This window comes from Gymnodraco acuticeps, unplaced genomic scaffold (genome assembly GCF_902827175.1).
Source record: "Gymnodraco acuticeps unplaced genomic scaffold, fGymAcu1.1, whole genome shotgun sequence".
NCBI classification, from domain to species: Eukaryota; Metazoa; Chordata; class Actinopteri; order Perciformes; family Bathydraconidae; genus Gymnodraco; species Gymnodraco acuticeps.
The window spans coordinates 427,886-448,017 of record NW_022989835.1 but is presented as its reverse complement, the minus strand read 5'-3'; the positions used below and the strand labels follow the sequence as shown (position 1 = coordinate 448,017).

Here is a 20,132-nt window from a genome sequence, read left to right as displayed (position 1 = left end):
CACACACACACACACACACACACACACACACACACACACACACCCATACGCTGGCCATAATGTCTCGCTGCCGAAGCTTAGTTGTTGTGTTTAGAATTTCATGTTTTGTATGCTGATTGGAAAGAACAACAGTTCAAATGGAAATACATGGACTGGGTGTTCATTGGAACCTTCATACCGGACTTATTTATTCATCAGACCAGGTAATGAGTGGGTCAATCATGTCTACAAAGCACCTCAGTGGCTTAAAGTGTTGGACTAGCCTCTACAATAAAGGCAAAAACCGTTTACCTTAGATCAGACTTGGAACCTGTGCACAACCATACAAGTTCCTTATATCCTTATATCAGCAGGGCTAACTGGATCCTACACAACAGCCCCTCATTTTAAATAGTATTTTAACAATGCCAGGGTTAGCCACTGTATTCTGAATCAATTGGTTGGTCTGGAGTTCACTTAGTCAAACCTTGCTCTTAAATTCATGACACCTTCAAAGCTTTTGGTTTTGGAAGCTGTAACTTAAGTGAACGTGTAGATGTTCAAACACTACAGAAGCAAATGAAGGATATGTTCATGATGTAATTGAATTGATTGTCCTGACAGTTGAATGGGTTATTACATTTAGGGGTTAACAGTGTGGTTAACAGACCTGTGGGTCATTGTTCTGTAGGGCTCATGGCTGTTGGGTTAGACTAACAGTACACCTGTAGCTTAATGTGGTCTTTGCTACAGACTGAAGTAAATCAGCAAAGATGTATATTCTTCTAAAATGTTTGATAAAGTCAGTTAGCGCATCAGCTAGAAGTGAACGTTTATTTTGTCTTTGTCTCTCTTCCAGTCTTGGTATCTGGGCAACTGATGGACATGTGGAGGAGAGACGCTTGTCCTGGCAGTACAGTCCTAGAGGAAAGCAAACAATGCTGTCAAGACATCACAAGAGGGAAAATATATTCATCTTTGTAGAAGCATACACATATATAAATATAGTATATCTATATATGTGTATGGACCCAGAAGAGCCTGGTTGAAGAAGATGCTGCTCTCACTCACAGCCATGTGACACTCAATGGTTCTCACCGACGTGAGTTCCAAGTGAAAGAAAAGGAGTGATGTGGATGAACTGGACCAGAACCAGGCCCCCAAACAGCAGAACCTAAGAAGCCTGTTCCCAGGATGAGGCCTGTTTCCCTGCAATGGATTTCAGCCTTTACCCCTGAACCCTGGCTCTCTACACTCAACCCAATACAGGACCTCCTCCCTGGGACAGATAGACCTCACCCCCCCCTCAACACCCAGAATGCCCCTCTCCGCTGCAGGTGCTGCTTATAATATATGCAAATAAGCCTCTCCTTTTTTCTGAACCGACTAGAAAGAGAGCTCCTGTTGTTAATATGTAATGTTTCTTTTGCACTTTTTATTATTGCTATGAAAACTTAGAGTTGAGACAGAGCATTTCTTTCTCTCTTCCCACCTAAAGACAGAGGCTTTGTCTTTTTTATTGACAATCATCGGCCTGAAACCATTAAGTTGCTTTGCTAAGCTCATGTTTTTAAGACTGTTTGATTGTGCTTTTTTATCAGAAAAACAATGAGTAATAGTGGAATATAAGAGCTATATTCATGCCTCCTCCAACACGACACACAATGCTACAGTTGGACAGAGTTCAAACCCCCCGACATCCTGCTTCTTCCTTCCCTTCACACCTGATCATTCTGACAGAACTTTAGGCAGTTGCAACTGGCTGCTGAACTCATGTGTTTGAGACTGTAGCATGGTGTGTGTGTGTGTGTGTGTTTTGGTGTGTGTGTGTGTGTGTCAGGTTGTGGGACATCGGTTCCTGCATTTCCACACTCATCCCTGCTCTGTTTTGGGGAGCTGTGTTAGTGTCTCAGAGAACACGGTGTGGTTGGTTGATCGGAAAGAGACACATCACATGATTGACTTGATGATGTGGCATGTCACCGACTTAGCAGGCCGTAGCGTTTCCATGGTTATGGCAGCAGGTCATACCTTGAAGTGAGCACAATATCCAGGTTTGTTGTCCAGCTGTACAGAGTGGTGTTGACAGGACTGTGGAAATGGATAGGGTTAGGGTTATTGTTAGGGTTAGGCACAGTGCTTTGTCACCAGTCAAACCCTGATGGTTTAACAGTGGCAGCAGTCAACAGATCAAGCATTTCATACCAGAGTTTCCTTGCTCTCCTGTGTCCAACGCTGACACAATATTTGCATCAAGTGCTTTAATGGAGAAAAGCAATAACTTGGCTTTTCACATCTTAATATATTCAACTATCTTTTGAAACAAATGTAATATTTTTCATGCTGCATCTTATCTTTGAATCCTCTTCATCACTCTTAAGGTTAGCATTTATTAGAATCCAAACATGAATCACCATATAGCTCGTAGTTCATAGAACAACTCGTTCAGTCTGTGTGTAGAAAGAGAATTTAATTATGAATTAAATAATGTTTGACATTTGTCTGTAAAATTCAATGCAAATGTGCGCCCTGGCCTTTTGCTATCCCGCACATGATCTCTTTGGGGATAAAAACATTAAATATAATAGATTTTTAAGATGTAATGTTTTATAATCTGTGCCATATTTTAGTCTCCAAGGCTTTTCAACTACAGGGCAGTCTATTGAAATATGTTGCCGGGGATGTGGATCAGTGTTAAGGCGTGGGCAGATTGATCTCAAGTGTTTCTGAAGATGTTACGTAGAATCAGACTCGTCTCAGAAGTGGTTGCACACTGTCTTTGGAAAGATTAAAGGTTTTCTAATGTCAAGGACACATTTTTAAAGGTTCTAAAGGAGTAACGCTGCATTCACATGATACGCGATTTGCTCTTTGCCAACCACAAGGTTTGGCGCAAAGCCTGGAAGCTTGTTAAAGGGGCGCCATTATGCTTTTCTGGGTGTTCCCTCTCCTGTAGTGTTATAGGTTGTTGTGCATGTAAACGGTCTGCAAACGCTAAAATCCCCAAATTCCCCCCAGAGGGAGTTTCTCTTCCACACTCCCCCCCCCTGTCTGGAACGCCTCCATTTGACTCATTTGTTTACGACACAGTGACATCACTATGTAACATTCATGCTTAAATTGGCTGGCGCTCCAACACATTGTAGGTGATAGCCAGGCTAAGGGGCGGGACAGCTCTAAGCTTCTGACCAATAAAAACGGAGCCGGCCAGCTAACCAATCAGAGAAGTCTGGGCTCTGGTTTCAGACAGAATAAGACAAAAATAAAGAGCTTTTTGAACATTAAAGCATGTAAACATGTCAAAGTAGAGGCACAAAATACAACTATCAACCTGAAAATTAGAAGAATAAGGGCCCCTTTAAGTTTTCTGTCTAGTGTTATGTCCCCTGCTAGAGGTTAGCAGTATTCATGGTCATAGTTTAAATAATTTGAACTTTAAGCACAGCAGTCTGCGTACATTTTGAGCGGTGTGCAATGCCTAGGGTTGCTAGGTCATGCGCCACCACTCTTTGCGTAGAAACACAATGGCAACGTCAGCACAGAGACACGATTACCGTGTTTCATGTGAATGCAACTTAACACTCACAGACAGTTCAGAGAACATCAGCACACAGCCTGGGTGTGTTCGTACCACAGCTCCATTTCCCTCTCATATCTTTCCTTTCTCTTTGTTTTTTAGGATGTAAGTGTCAAACTGTGTTGGAACCGGTGTGATCTTTTTTGCTGACATTTTTTTCCACTTGCACGTGTGAAGGATTGGGTTTGCATTCTGATCACAAGTTGTCCTTTGCTTTTTCTTTCCCCAGGGTTAGGGTTTAGTGATTTTATATTGAAGGTGCTGATATGAGCAGGGCTTTGGTTAAAGTTGGCTTAAAGCTGATGTATAATGCATGGTGCTGCCCTGGTGTCTGTGTTGACCTAATGAATGCATGGCTCAAACTGATGATACCTCTCCCTCTCTGCCCTGCCCCCCCCCCCCCCCCCCCCCCCCCCCCCCCCCCCCCCCCTTCCTCCCTCAGACAGCAGTGGATCGAAGGGCTGTCTATTTCTTTACCCTTTAATAATAGCCCTGTTATTATACTTCTATTTTGCACGATATTTCATAAAACACATTATGTGCCTTGCCTTTAGTTAAAGAACAATAATACATTATATAAAGTGATTATACTTTTCATGGTACAGCTGGTAGCACTTATAAAACAAAGAAAAAAAGCTGCATGTGTGGTTGCTTGACATTAACCAGTGTAGCAGTGTATTAAAGAAAGCTTTCTTTAGCTTCTGCGCCCAACTAAAGGCAGCACTGTTTGACAGTGGAAGGAAAAGTCCACATTTTGGGGATTACATGTGCCTGTTATCAGACTCAGAGTCACATGACTTGCCTCAGCCCGCACACAGTATGGACATGTTTAGCTCAGATAAACATTTTGCCGTTGCATTCAAGTACATCTTCCACTTTTCATCACTTCGCCACTGACAAGGGTCATAGAGCACTGTCCTGGTTCAAGGAGGCTGTATCAAATCTATAATCTGATCACATGACCCAAGAGAATTACTCAATGACAGATAAGCAAACTGAGATGTGTGAAAACTCAGAAAGTGGACACTAAGTTAAGTTCAACAATGAACTGGACACAGAAAGTTCTTATAGAAGATCTTTTTCTGGGTAAAACTAGAAAAAGCAACTGTAGCTCCAAAATTCATGGACTGTTCCTCTAAGTGTTGATTTTTCAAAGACATCCCCCCTCGATGATTTTGTTTTCATAGCTGATAATTATGCAAACCCATGGATAATATTTATTGCAGGGAAAAGTCTTTTACTATATTATGAATATTTTGTGGCCAAGCCACTGAATCCCATGTAAAGAAAACATGTTAAACACTCTGCAGCACTTACACCGTCCATTTGCCTGAATGGCGACTTTGATCATGTGACGAATCATGTGATAAGATACTGCTAAGATCATAGATGAGTTTGTGTTTAATATGGATGCATGCACTTAACACTATTGCTCTACTTGGCTTTTAGGTTATATTTGAGTTATTTCTTGAGTTTTTATTGTTATTATTTTGCTTTTAGCATTAGTTTTAAACAGAACAGTGTGTGTACAAATATGTACACTCGTAAAAAGGATACAAAGGATGTATAGAATGTTAGTGTGTCATGTTTTCTCTTAAGATGGTGGCCAAGCCGCACAATGAGGGACCCATGAAATGGGAAAGGTTTAGCCCTGAGAGGGATGATGAATGATGAAGGTGAGAATTGTAGATGGTGAGAATTGTAGATGGTGAGAATTGTAGATGGTGAGAATTGTAGATGGTGAGAATTGTAGATGGAGACAGACCATTTTGTAGTCAGTCTAAGTCAAAGTTACTAGAAAGTCACTAAACTAGAATCCATAGATCCACTCAGACTGCACTATCTGCTGTCACTGTTTAGATTCAAGTACACAGTGATAGACACTGAAGTCACGCTGATGGCAGCTGACAGCAACGTCCTCTCCCAGGACCAGGATCAAGTCCTAGATCAGATCCTAGGTCAGATTCTGGTTTAGGTCCTGGGTTAGATCCCCGATCAGATCCTAAGGTACACCCAACGTTAGATAGTGGATCACGTCCTGGGTCAGATACAAGGTCAGGTCCCGGATTATATCATAGATCAGATTCTGGGTCAGGTCCTGCGTCAGATTCTAGGTCAAATCCTTGGACAAGACCTGGGTCATGTCCTGGGTAGCATCCTAGTAACGTCCTGGGTCAGGTCCGAGATCAAATCCTAGGTCAGGTCCTGGGTCACATCCTAGGTTAGATTCTAGGTTAGGTCCAATATCTAATAAATACAGACATTTATAACATTATAAATAATATCTCGAAAAACAAAAGTGTGCTGAGTTGAGAATATTGTGCTCATCACATTGTGCTCTCCTCACTTTCTCCGCTCTATTCAAATATACCAGCATGTTAAGGACATGGAAAATGAAAAAACAAAACAAGCAGTGCCTATCATTTTACTGCAAGCTTTGAGTTATGTTGTATGCTGTGTTCAAGCACTACATGGTCATGTGACACACTCGTATGGTGCTCAGCCCTGGCCCGGGGAGGTGGGCTGTGCAGGTCCTGAGGTAACAAGCCATAAAACAACCCAAAGAGCTGAAGGAAATCTAGAGGAAACACTGACAGACTGTTCATAATGCTCGGTGGATTCACCATTCTTCATTTAGGCTGGCGTATGTTCAGGGACGGACATGTGTCCTATTTCTGCCTCCTTTCAGGATTACACTAGAAAAAGGCTGTCCTGTTCCAAATGCAGCTAAAAGATGTGGTGGTACACTTCACACAAGGCTACCAGAGCAGAACATTATTGATTTTTGTATACATTATTGCATCATACTGAGTTGTTACTTCACTACCTTGTCATGATTGTTGCTTTATCTTCTCTAGCTGTTATGGTTTGAGGTTCTGGATACGAATGAAAAACAACAGCCGGTCTGGACACTAAGGATCTCCTTTACTACAGTATGTTTCCCCCGCACATCTTTGTACCTATACAAATCTAAAATAGATTGCTGAAATGGGATTGGGCATTTGTTGAGTAGAGAAATAGCCAGAAGCAGATATATTCAAACGTAATCCCATCTATCATAGTGAAAACATATATGTAAATAACATCTTTAATCAACTATAAATTATGGGACACATAAATGGAGATGAATTTGTCATAAAGAAAAACGCATTGTTCAGCATCCTTTCAGCATTTAAAGTTCATTAAATACTGATGAATTGAGATCCAGCAGATACTTTACAATCTATCATTTGTTATCTTGAATATTTTATATTGGATAAAGTCTGTTATCGGTAAGTGATTATTTTCCATCACTTTGTTAAAGAGGCGCAGCCAATGCAACAGACTTGGTCCTCAGTGGTGTGGTGGCTATCTGCTAGCACCGCTAGTTAGAGGTTAACCTTATTAAGGCTGAACAACCTAAGGATAGATCAATGACCACAAACTATGAGACTGAAAAAGCAAGTGAGACCAAGATCCAAAGAAACGCCCACAAAAACATTTTTTACTATGTATTTTTCAGCAGTTCCTAATTTCATCCATAATATTTTGGACTGACTTTGGTTTGTGAACCTTTGTTGAGTGTTACTACCACACCTTTATGTTGCTTCAATTTGAAACCAGTGTATCCCATGCAGTGGTGTTAACAAATCAGTAGAACTGCTTGTAGTTTTTCTCTGATGGCAGGTTCGTGACAATATGCTCCGTAGGAATGATTTCTATGAAAACACCTCATCCAATATCTGTCAAATGTTCTAATTTGTGTTATCCTCTAGATTTGTCTTGACTCTGTGGTACTAACTAAGTGCTCTTCTGACCACTGTTAGCAGAGAATTACCAAAAATGTTATATCAAAATCATGCTTTACTTTGGGTTGGGGTATTGTAAGTGAATGGTAGTGTTGCTGTTTGTTAGCAGCTGATCAGCTCTGGCTGCATGAGAAAGAAAGGATATCTATACAGTTTCTGAGGGCTCTTTTCTATAAATTATTATTCATATTCAACCTGAAAGCCTCCTTCTTTTTGCTTTTTCTAAGTTGAATGTCTTTTTCTGTAATCAGACTCACAGCAGTTTGAAAACCTCTCTTTATTACCTAAAATCTGTTTTTTGATATTGTTTTCCTGACAGCGACGCCATATTGATTCCTTTGTTACCTGTACACCTGTTTACTTCTCCACTGTGCTGAAGACGGTTTATAATGAACAAAAACTTTACATTAGAATGCAGTTGCAATTTTTTAAGCATTTATTTCTCTAACTTTTCAGATACTATAATGGACTGCTTTGCTTGCTTTCAGAAATATATATCCCTTACATCAGAGAGAGCATAAAGCTTTCATCAGTTATTGCATGACTACAGTCCCCAAAGACCACAGCCCTTTTACATGAACTGTACATCAGGACATTATAATGGGAGTCTTTGGCAATCAAGAAAATCACTTCTTCCAATACCTCAAAACAATATAAAAAACTGAGAGTAAGTCTATTATTTTCCATATTGGAATAGTGTGAATTATCATACCACTAATACCACATCCTATAGTACTGTGTAAAGATATTAAAGTTATTTACCATAACTTTCTTGTCCAATTAAGTTGATATGCAATTACATTTCCCACCTGACAGCCAATCTGAAACACACAATAATGCATGACTTGCCATCCCAAAATAAGAAAATGATAGCATAGGTAGAGGCCAGTAGTGTTTCTTTTGTTCCAGATTGATGTTCACTGTGGAGAGGGCTGTAGCTCTGGACTGGATGTAGTTTGTAGCAGCTTGAACCTTTTCCTTTGGAAGATAATGTCAATAATCAACCTTAATTTGCATGACGTAAACTTTTCCTCTAAGGCTGCATTAAGACAGGGACTTCTGACAACTTTCTGTTCCTGTTTGTTTGACTGACAGCTGTCTGAACCAGTGTTTCTGCCCTAATGTTATTCTGCTGTGGGGGATACCAACATCTTTGATATGTCATTATAACCATACTTAGCCATTGCTATCAGCAAATGCTGATTATTCATTACTGGAAATGAGTATGTTTCCCTATGCAAAAATATACCATTAATAAACAAGCTATACCACAACTCAGCCAAATGGACCTCCTGTTTGTTCATTTGATACAGAGCGTTGCTCAAGTGTGTTCTGCACTCACACATTCATTCATATTACCTTTTTCTTTTGTAAGATGGGTCAGGGGACTTGATTCTTGGTCAAGTTTCTGATACCTAAAAGGTTGTTTATTGGCTATTTGTAACATTTGTGGGACAAGAGAAACAGTAATGATGTCTGGATAACTAGGTTACATTTTCATTAAACTCACAATCAAGCCCAGTTTGTCCAGCCAGTAGTTTATACAGATTAAGTTTATACATATTTTAAGTTAATATCACGCCTTGACAAACAGCAGAGCAGCTAGTTGATTGTGTGACAGACATCAGTTCAGGCTTAAAAAAAATAGCTCAATACAAACCAACTGCAGGTTATAATTAAAGGTAAACACATCATTTAACCTTTGTAATACTCCATCAAGCTATTTTATTAGTCACATGAAATCATACAAGATACCGCTTTAGAGAAATTGAAACTTCTTAAAGCACAAACCAACCCATTCCGATATTCCTGGATCCAGCAAAGACTTGTGAAATAAATGTCCATTTGGAACCCGATGCAGACACAGAGTCTGCCCAGCGCTTCATAATGGACATTGGACCATCAAGGACATTGAGATGACAGTAGTGTTTTTGGTAATCACAATGTTGTGGAAAACCGTTGTTAGCGCTCTCAAAGTGTGATTATGAATACACTACACACAGGTGATTGGAGGACATGGTGTGTATGCTGCTGCCTGCTGACCACACTATTTCCTGTCACCCCACCAAGCCAATATATTATGTTTTACTTGGCAAAATTCCATGTCCAACATGAAATCTTCAAAACACCAGTAAACAATACAATTTGAATAGATCCATCAAATTCCATAGTCACATTATGCAGCAAAATAAATGAATGGGTTCAGTGAAACAGTTGGTTTTTCATGTGAAAATGGCAGCACTTTGAATCTCTAACCAGCTTAAATGCTACAAGAAGTCAGGGATATGATTTTTTTATTAATCATTTTGAAAAAAAAGCTAAACCTGACCATCAAAAAATAGAAGTACTACAGTGTAGAATTACTCTGTTACATGTAAAGGTTCTGCAATAGAAATGATACTCAAGTAAAAGTAGAAAGGTATTGGCATCACAATGTACTTAAAGTAACCAAAGTAAAAGTAGTAATTGTGCAGATTGGTCCATTTCAGAGTAATATATATGATATGTTTGATATAATTATTGATTTATTAAAGTGTTATCAAAGCTGGTAAAGGTGCAGCTAGTTTGAATGAGCTTTATCAGGGCAGCTTGTGAATTTACTCCTGGTGTAACTAAAGTCTTATTTAAGAGTTGATTATATTTCACATCATTAATCAAAATCTGTTGAGTAACTAAAAGTATTAAATACATCTAATGGAGTAAAAGTACACGATTTACCTCGGAATTGTAGTGGAGTAGAAGTGCAAAGTAGCATAACATTGAAATACTTAAGTAAAGTACAAGTACCTCAACATTTTACCTAAGTACAGTACTTAAGTAAATCTACTTAGTTATTTATACCACTGCTGACCATGGTGAAAAATATGGAGTAGAGTCAAAAAGGTGAAATTCTTGAATAATGAAGAAACAGTCAAACAAGCACCAGCAACTAAGCTAAAAATCATGTTGCTGTTTCCTTTATGTGAAAGGATGGAGGTTCCACTCCAGCCGGTAGGCGGCGGTAAAGGCTTTATGTTTGCCGTTAAACAGCCGTTAAACATCAAGAAGGAGGACCGTTCCGGTTCTGTTTCCAGGGTCGTACAGTTGGAGGGTGAAAAGCGCCAAATCCAAAATATACTTCAGTAATAACAACAACAATGGGCCTTGTCCTAGTGAAGGAAATGCTAGCCTCCCAGTAAGAATAGTTAACCGCTTTATTAACGTTAACGTGTCAGTTTGTTCCCCGATAAAAGACTCGTTTATTAACAACATGGAGGAGCTGTTTTGCAAAGAGCTGCAGGTGAACGTGAGGTGCAGAGACTGCGAAGACAGGTGAGACGTTTTCATACACACCTGTCGATATAGCTACAGACGTTTTAACCTAACTCTTATAAAGATAAAGACGTTTAAACTTCTGTATCCTAACCTAGACGATGTAGCATTACTCTAAGCTTAGCTAGCTACCGGTGTTTTAACATAACAAACTTAAACCTATATTTCAGTTTATTGATATGACTCTGGTTTAGCTTCAGCTGTTTTAACACAACTCAAACCTAGCTAACGTTAGCTTCATATCTCAATCTAAAACATGTATTCATGTTGCAATACAAACATACTATTGTATGTAGAATAACGACTGTTAGTGTTACTACCAACAATATTACAGACACATTCATTCCGCCTACAGACGACTAGTCCTCCAGAACAGTGGTTCCCAACCTTTTTCCCCAAGAGCCCCCCCAAATGACTCCTGTTGGAAGTTGCGCCCCCCCACCCTCCCCCCCCCCACACACACACCACACACACACACACACACACACACACACACACACACACACACACACACACACACACACACACACACACACACACACACACACCGTTATTAAAGTTTAAAGTCTCAAAAATGCTACAACTACTGTCACAAACTGGATGAATGTGAAGTATGCTGTTAAAGGAGGATGAAAGTGTAATTAAGGATCACTATTGGAGTGATTTTGATGGTTGTTGGACTCAGGATTAATTCATTTGGATTCCCGCTGTATGAAGAAATTAAAGGACGGCGCGGAAGTGGAAACAATTCACAAAGCGATTAAACTGTTTAAAACACATGCTCAAAGTAAACCGGATTTGGCCGAAAAGTCGTAAATAATCTACAAAATGGAGGAGACCGATCTGATCGGAACAACTGTGACAAATAATCCAACTGAAACCGGCATGGACAATGACTATGTTTTTAAAATGCGTTTATCCAGACAAGCCCGGTTTGGACACTTTACAAGCAGAAGAAACATTTATATTAAAGAAAGAATTATAAATGTCTGTGTTTTTATGCCTATAGGCCTAATAGCTACTAACTTGAATTTGTATTCAAATTAATTAATCAATTTTTTATATTTTATTGTAATGTAGAGACAAGGCTTATAGTGACAATCATGTATTGCGTTACAATTCTATGTAAATAATAAAATAAAAAAAATAATGAAAAAAAAAGAAAAATATGATATTTGGCCTCAAATCATCTGAGGCCTGGCGCCCGTCCTGCGATCTTTGGCGCCCCTCCTGTGATCTTTGGCGCCCCTCCTGTGATCTTTGGCGCCCCCCAGGTTGGGAACCACTGCTCCAGAACATTCTGGAAATAATGAATTGAATGGGAATCGTTCATTTCAATTATCTTCAAATGAACAACCAAAACAAGTGCATGATATTGACTTAATGAAAATACAATATAATGGACAGACAAACAAATACAATATTTAACATCTAAGTTTGATCATTGTTTAGCTATGTATCTATTGTTCCACAAAGCTAAATCCTATTTCAATAGAGAGGCGAAGTCCCTCCCCTTCCGGTTGAGCTCCATGGGACCTTATTTCGGAAAAATTATGTATTGAAGTCAATGGAGAGAGAAAACTTATCTTTCGATCCCGTTTGAATTGTGCCACGAATTACACATATGATGTTTGTCAATCTTAAAAAATAGTTTCCATGTAAAAAAAAGTCACAGTTTGTCATAAAACTGTTGAAATATAAGACTATGAAAAATACGCAACTAGAAAGACTACACATCCCAGAGTCGCGTAAGTGATATCACAATTGTTTTCCTCTGCTAAATATAAGAGATAGTTAAGATAACTTTAACAAGATGCCTGTGTATTAGTACCAGGTTGTTATCATACCAGCAATGGGTCTTGCTCGTTCTTTCGCTTCCCGTCTGATGAAAGGACCAGGAGTGGCTGGATCAAGTTAGCTACCTAGCTAGTAGCAAGCACGTTAGTTATTACAGCCTTAGCCTTGTCATATTAGCCGGCCCTTAACATGAAGTAACATTAAGTAACCCAAAATGTTAAACAGTAAGAGTAGTAGGCATATTTCGTGAACCCTTTGAAGAGTACTGTCACACCGGTGTGATCATTCTATAATACACCATTTAAGCCCGGGGGAGAAAATGCTAACGCTACATTAGCATCGGCGATCTTTTTCTACTTCATGCTATCTGCACAAATGGTTGACATTAAACATTAAAAAGACCAGGCAGTTCAGAGAGAATCAAAGGAAGGCAGGCAGCTTTGCATGACATTCTTCTGGACGTGTTTCATTGTGGTGATTATTGAGGGTAGTCAATCCCTTGTTTAGCAAGACAGTAGTGACGGCCATCTTGGTGACGTGTGTTGTTGTGGGAGACCAGAGATGTAGTTCATTCAGCGTTTCACACAAAAAAATGTGTTACTTCACAGTTTTACGACACATTTTTTTGTTTTTGACTGGAAAAATTCTCTTTTAAAAATTGACAAACATCATATGTGAAATTTGTGGCACAATTCAAACGGGATCGAAAAGATAATCTTTCTCTCTCCATTGACTTCAATACATTATTTTTCCGAAATAAGGTCCCATGGAGGTCCACCGGAAGGGGAGGGACTTCACCACTCTATAGAAAACGTTTACTTAATATTGTAGAGACAAACATTTTTAAACCATAAACTATTGCATTTATATAATATTCCTTAAACCATTTTAGCTATATTATGCCATTCATATTAGCTAAATCTATTATTCTTAGACCAACCAGAAGCTTCTGAAATAAAAAGTAAAATAGAACATTCAACTTTTGACATTTGATCAGCATTTTTATGTTACTATGAATACATTTTAAATCCTCTACTAAATAGCTTAAGATTACCATGAACACTATGAAGTGAAAGTGTCAATAATATATATGTTTTGGCTTGTAGTACATGTCGCAGCATAAGAAATCAGATTGTTTAATAGATTTTTTTTACCAGTTTGCTGCTTAATTTTTACAGGAAAGCAAATATCCGAGTCACCATTGAGCTTCAGTTGACAAACAGTCCTGTGCACAAAAGGGTGAGTAAGAGTTTTTGCAGTTTTAATTGCATATTTTAGGACATATTGTCTCATATATAACTTTTTTGCTCATTTATAACATAAAAAAGAGGCACAGATTGCATCAAGGGGGAAATTAAATAGATTACTACTTATTAATTAACATTTTTCCAGCTTTCCTCTTATTTAATACAACAAGTTGCCTTATGCTGTAATAGTTGAACTCTGGTTCTGGTGATCTTACTTCATAGTTTACACCCCAGAACTCTGTTGACCTAACTTCCTGTTTTCGTTTCGTATTAGGATCTTCTTGTACGACTAACAGATGATTTGGATCCGTATTTTCTTTTTAACCTCTCCATATCAGAAGAAGATTTTCAAAGGTAAGTAATGATCCAATTCTAAAAATACAAAGGTCAGTGTTTGAATGCGTTGATCCTACTCTCACTGCTGTTTTCTTTATGTCTTATTGTTTGTGTAGTTTGAAAGTCCAGCAGGGTCTACTGATAGACTTTACGTCATTTCCTCAGAAGTTTATTGACCTGCTTAATCTTTGCTATTCTGAGCAAGCGTCCGAAAATCCAAGGTAACATCACACTGTTCAACTTAAGCTTCACATCATATATTGATTTGTCCTATTCATTCCATTCCAATATTAAACATAAACATTGAGATATAGACACAAATGCTGAGATGTTTTTATTACACTTTAAAGCTTGGTTTCAAATGCAGGTTTAATCTGTTGTTTGGCCAACATATTAATGATGTATATAATGAAGGTTTCAGTAAAACAACAGCAGCACACACCTCCCCCCCCCCCCCCCCCCCCCCAGGTTTCTTCTTCACTTGTCCACTCAGTCCCCAGTGCTTGAAGGCCCTGCCTCCTTCAGTGTTGTGGAGACGAATGCCTTCAAACACCTGAACCACCTGTCCCTGCGGCTCGTTCAAGGCTCTGACAAAGAGATCAAAGACTACCTGGCAGTGTGCCTCTCCTCCCTCAAGGTGGGCTCATTCAGCATTGTTCATCATCAATTAAATTAGGGCTGCACTATTTGGACCTGTTATTTTACTTAGGGTCTGTACCAAAAAAAGATTTTTTATTTGGTTAGTAATAAACGGATTGTAGGTCAGACCTTCGCTGCAGCATCATAAAACGTACACATATGGTGCTTTACAAAATATTGCGCTTACTGCGATTTGGATATTACACTATTCCTATTGTGATTACAATAACATTCCGATTAATTGTGCAGCCCTAAACGTAACTATAAGAGCCACATTTCATATTTATATCTGATCTAAAATTGTTGTTGGCATGAAAAAGTGTTGAATATTATATAATTGAATTACACTGTTTTTGTGTAGTTTTTTTATATTGAAATATAGTTGGTTTGTCTCTTTTTGCTATCTATCTGTTAGCTTTAAGTCTGCAGCTTTGGATCGTATCAAGTTTTAGTGAATTCATGCTAATTTTCAGGTTTATATTTGTATTTTGTCCTTCTACTGCAGTGGTTCTCAAAGTGGGGTGCGTGCCCCCCCAGGGGGGTGCAGAGGCATGACAGGGGGGGCGCGAGAGACCAGGAGGAAAAATGGTTATAAAAAAAAAAAAGATTTAAAAAAAAAAAATCATATTTTGAACAATTATTGATTCGTAAATAATATGATACAGTACTATTACGTCTGGGTCTCTGCGTTTCATTAAAGCTCGGCTCTGTGTGTGTGTGTGTGGAACGAGCCATTTTGTGTGCGAGAGAGATAGCGTACCGGAGATTGTTGTTGTTAGCTTCTGGTGCTAGCGAGCTACGCTAACAGATATAAGGAGTTTTTTCAACAACAAAGTGGAGGAGAGTCCTCTCCTGTCAGACTGAGAGGCTCAGTGAGCTAAAGGACCCTCTCAGTGTTATCTCAGTGGGTCTCAAACGTTTTGGTCACCATTAATGTAAACAATTATTTCCGAGGCACACGTTTATATGATAATTTATAGTTATAAAAAATAAGAGAATAAATGAAAAACAAGTATGAAATACTATATGACATTAAAAAATGAATAAAGTTTAAAAGGGGAGTGATTTGTAAAATATCCATAAAGAAAAAGTAAATCTGTTTACAGTTCTGTGTTGAGAGATGTATCCATAGATCTCTTCATGTTGCTCTCAAAGTGCACCAGATTGATGCTTTTAACTTCAATATTTAAAAATCTTCCCGGGGGAGCTTGCCCCCAGACCCCCATTTATGAGGTCCACACACCACCTATAAAAATAGCACTTTATCCCTGCTTACACCTATATGCCGTGAGCTGATTGTCGAGCCTTCACTGTAACAGTCGCGGGAACATTGTGTATATGCGTGGGGATTGTTGCAGTAGAACATTCCACCGTAGCGCCCGGTACATTAATGGGAAACCCTAAATGTTTGAGCACCCTCTATGAAACGTCAAGCTACCCCACAGCACCCCCAAAATAAATCTCTGGCGCCGCCACTGAGCCTGACTATTTGTGTTGGGGGGGCCGACTTTTTTTTTTCTCCAAAGGGGGGGCCTGACAGAAAAAGTTTGAGAACCAATGCTCTACTGTGACAAGTTGACATGCTTTAATGTTCAAAAGGCTCTGTTGTGATTGGCCAAGCGCTTAGAGATGTCCCGCCCCTTAGCCTATGACGTACAATATGTTGGAGCGCTAGCCAATAGAAGCGAGTGTGTTACATAGTAATTTTACTATGTAACGCAAGTAAACAAAAGGAGTCCAATGGAGGCGTTTCAGAGTGTGTGGGAGAGAAACTCCCTTGGGAATGTGAAACGGGAGATTTACAGCAGTTCAAGTCACCAAACGCACCACATATCCACTAGGGCTGTGCATCTTCACTGGTCTCACGATTCGATTACGATTATCCTGTCAACGATTCGATTCAATTCGATATCACGATTCATACCAATGCGTTGCATCCTCAATTTTCTATATTACTGCACATGGCTTATTTTTCATCAATGCATACGTGCAGTAAATACATATGAACTCTCTTTTTATTATTTAGAAAGTGCTTCAGAAATCAATAACATATATGTCTTGACATTCATTTATAAACCAAAATAAATGAATTGTATAAGTCTAGCCTCCCTATATCTGTGTGTGAAGTTGTTCCATCCTCAAAAACAAAAAAATAATGCTTCTGCAGTCTAGCTGCAGCTTCTAGCAACGGTCTTCTGTTAAAGAAAGGACACTGAATGTCCTGAATGTGGCATCACACACAGCAGACAACAGGAGTATTTACAATAGCATATACAAACAAAAATACTGCATGTGGGTGCACACTTACATTCTCTGTCTTACTGTTACATAAATCCCATGAATGTATGAGATTAAGTTAGCTTCATTATATCTCAGTGATTAAGTGAATAATAAAGTTTCTATCGGGTCACTATCATCCTGTCACTCATTATTTTCAGGGAGGGGGCGGGGCTTGGAGCAGCAGAGAGGAGACGGTGATCGCGGAAGCTTTTTTCCTCCTGCCTTCACAAACTTTACACACGTGTATATATAGTCTGAAAATTGCTAGAGGACATTCATACTCTGCAATCCAAGACTTAATTAAATCCACCAAAAACCTGACATGATTGTAACGTGATTATTTTTGAAAAACATAAATCTCTGAGCCGCAGCGACACGGAGTGATTCAGAGCGGGTCCTTCTGCTGTTGGTTCTGGACTGGTGGTGTTGTGTTGGTGGATAAAGCAGACTGCTCCATGTTGGTGTTGCTGTGCCGCTGTCACGTCTGTTCCCTGATCTCTGCGTCACCGACCGATTTGATATTAAAGTGACAGATAAAAAAAACGTTATAGTAAAGACGCGGCCGGAAAATCAGGAAGCAACGTTGCTACGCTATAACCGATTATCTTCCGTCACTGCATCGATACCGAATCGTCCGCATCGCAATGCATCGTAGAAACGATTATTTTCAACACCCCTAATATCCACCTGCCTGGAGCACTTTGAACAGCGCCTAGGGGCTAACTGTTAAACTAAACTGCCATCACAAATGTTATCTGTGTGTATCAGGCAGAGAAGCAGGCTGTGGAGATGAAGCTGAAGAAGACTGAAGATGATCTGACCAGGCAGCTGAACTATGCTCAACAGGTGAGCCTTTTCTCATTCATACGATCATGTTGAAACTTCATTTAAATGTCCAAAATGTTCCACATATTTCACTCACTGGATATCAGAAATTCCTTTAAAAATTCTGGACATTAACATTTTTAAAATGTCAATTATTTTAGGTTAATGTTAGTGGGAATCATTGTGCAGCTGTGGCTTAGGAGGCAACATGTCAAAGTGTCTTTGGTCAAGACACTTAATCCTAAATTAGCCACGATGAGCAACGATGTGTGAATGCTTGTCTCCTTAGCAGGTGGCACCGTGTATGGCAGTCTCTGTCTCTGTATGAATGGGTGAATGCTGACTTGTATATATAAAAATGCTCTGAGGGTTCACAAGGACTGAAAAAGCGCTGAATAAAAACTTTATTTTCACCACTTTTTGGAGTCATCTATGGCTCTAGCTCTTGGCACAGTGTAGGAGATGTCACTTGTATCTTGTGGCTAAATGAGCCTGCTGTTATTTTCAACCAGGTCTCATTTCTAATTGCTCTTGTTATCAAGAGCAAAAAGCATTTAAATACCGCATTTAGAAACTGATGAACTCAGTGTGCATCTGGACCCGGTGACAACATTACCTATTGACGCAGCAACCACTGTAAGTTATATTCTTGTTTAATTAGACTTCTCGGTTTCATTTATTCGACTCTGTATAATTGTTACTGTAGCTAAAACGGCTAAATCGCTTTTGAGAGATTTTAAATCTCAGATCTGCTCAGGCGAAACCTGCTTTACAGCTCTCAGCACTCAAGCCTGCATTATTAACATAGGCAGGGCCAGTCTATTGATTGCGTGAAGTAGAACTGCGTGACTCAGTCATCCTTTAGCTCAAAAAGCATTTAAATACCGCATTTAGAAACTGATGAACTCAGTGTGCATCTGGACCCGGTGACAACATTACCTATTGACGCAGCAACCACTGTAAGTTATATTCTTGTTTAATTAGACTTCTCGGTTTCATTTATTCGACTCTGTATAATTGTTACTGTAGCTAAAACGGCTAAATCGCTTTTGAGAGATTTTAAATCTCAGATCTGCTCAGGCGAAACCTGCTTTACAGCTCTCAGCACTCAAGCCTGCATTATTAACATAGGCAGGGCCAGTCTATTGTCGCCCATCAGCTGTAGATAGTTAACTAATTAACTTCAGCTGTGAGAACTGAGCAATCAGGCGTCCATTTCGGGTAGCTCTTTCCTGGAGCGGCAGCTTCAGCGGCAGACAGGCTAAGACTGACAAAGACATTAGAGTCCTACGGGAGTAAGACTGACAAAGACATTAGAGTCCTACGGGAGTCACGAGGGAGGCAAAGAGGAGGCAAATCCTACTTTGATTGAGCTAAGTATCGTTGGCGTTTTTAATTTTTACTTTTGTTGTTTAGCCCCTCATGCTATAATCATGTGTATTTTCTCCATTCCTGTTCATGTGTCTTCTCGCAATTATCACTGGCCCCGTGTATCTCCTAATCGATATAACCGGCCTGCTCTCGTCTATCCCACGTGCTCCACTGAGATCCATCATCTAGTTTCAGGTGGCCTGTGGAACTGCCAGTCAGCTGTTCCTAAGGCTGACTTCATCTCTGGCTACACCTCCCTGCAGTCTCTGGATTTCCTTGCTCTCACTGAGACCTGGATTACTCCATCCAACACATCCACCCCAGCAGCTCTCTCCACTGCATATTCCTTCTCCCATACACCCAGACCCACTGGCAGAGGAGGTGGCACTGGTCTCCTGCTCTCTCCCAAATGGAGCTTTTCCCTCTTCAAGCTACCTAACTTTACTCCTTCCACCTTTGAGTTCCATGCCGTCACAGTAACCCATCCTATACAGTTAACCATTGTTGTTCTCTACCGTCCACCAGGCGCCTTGGGGGACTTCTTGGAGGAATTAGATCATCTCCTCTCACACATCCCTGAAACTGGCCCTCCCGCTGTACTTCTCGGAGACTTCAACCTCCAGATGGGGAAGATAGACGAACTAACATCTCTGTTAACCGCCTTTGCTTTCTCACTCTCTCCGTCCCCACCGACTCATAAAGCTGGCAATGTCCTTGATCTCATATTCTCAAGGAACTGCGCTACTTCTAACCTCTCTGTAAACCCGCTCCACACATCCGATCACTTCTTCATTTCATTCTCTCTATCCCTTTCCAAACATAACAAACTCATCTCTTCCCATCCTACACTTGTCCGCCGTAACCTTCGCTCCCTCTCTCCCTCTACCTTTGCCTCGTCGGTGCTCTCAGCCCTCCCTTCCTCTGATTCGTTCCAACTACTGCCTCCAAACTCTGCTGCAGAAACTCTCCTCTCTACTCTCT

At 39.9% G+C, this 20,132-nt stretch overlaps 2 protein-coding genes across 9 annotated transcripts in view; both read left to right on the top strand.

Annotated features, from left to right (window-relative positions):
- Positions 1 to 8,622, top strand: part of nfic (nuclear factor I/C) — a 31,872-nt gene extending 23,250 nt beyond the window's left edge. For all 7 annotated transcript variants that reach the window (XM_034235132.1, XM_034235145.1, XM_034235116.1 and 4 more), the window contains one exon: positions 839 to 8,622. In XM_034235132.1, the coding sequence (XP_034091023.1) occupies positions 839 to 963 (125 nt within the window). In that variant the 3' untranslated portion in view covers positions 964 to 8,622. The remainder of the gene's footprint in view (positions 1 to 838) is intronic.
- Positions 8,623 to 10,391: 1,769 nt separating this feature from the next.
- Positions 10,392 to 20,132, top strand: part of sass6 (SAS-6 centriolar assembly protein) — a 28,303-nt gene continuing 18,562 nt past the window's right edge. The window contains exons 1-6 of one of the 2 annotated variants that reach the window (XM_034235073.1): positions 10,392 to 10,656; positions 13,632 to 13,692; positions 13,975 to 14,054; positions 14,153 to 14,257; positions 14,505 to 14,673; positions 17,724 to 17,801. In XM_034235073.1, coding sequence (XP_034090964.1) covers positions 10,595 to 10,656; positions 13,632 to 13,692; positions 13,975 to 14,054; positions 14,153 to 14,257; positions 14,505 to 14,673; positions 17,724 to 17,801 — 555 coding nt within the window. In that variant the 5' untranslated portion in view covers positions 10,392 to 10,594. The remainder of the gene's footprint in view (positions 10,657 to 13,631; positions 13,693 to 13,974; positions 14,055 to 14,152; positions 14,258 to 14,504; positions 14,674 to 17,723; positions 17,802 to 20,132) is intronic. The other variant, XM_034235065.1, reaches the window with a different exon arrangement.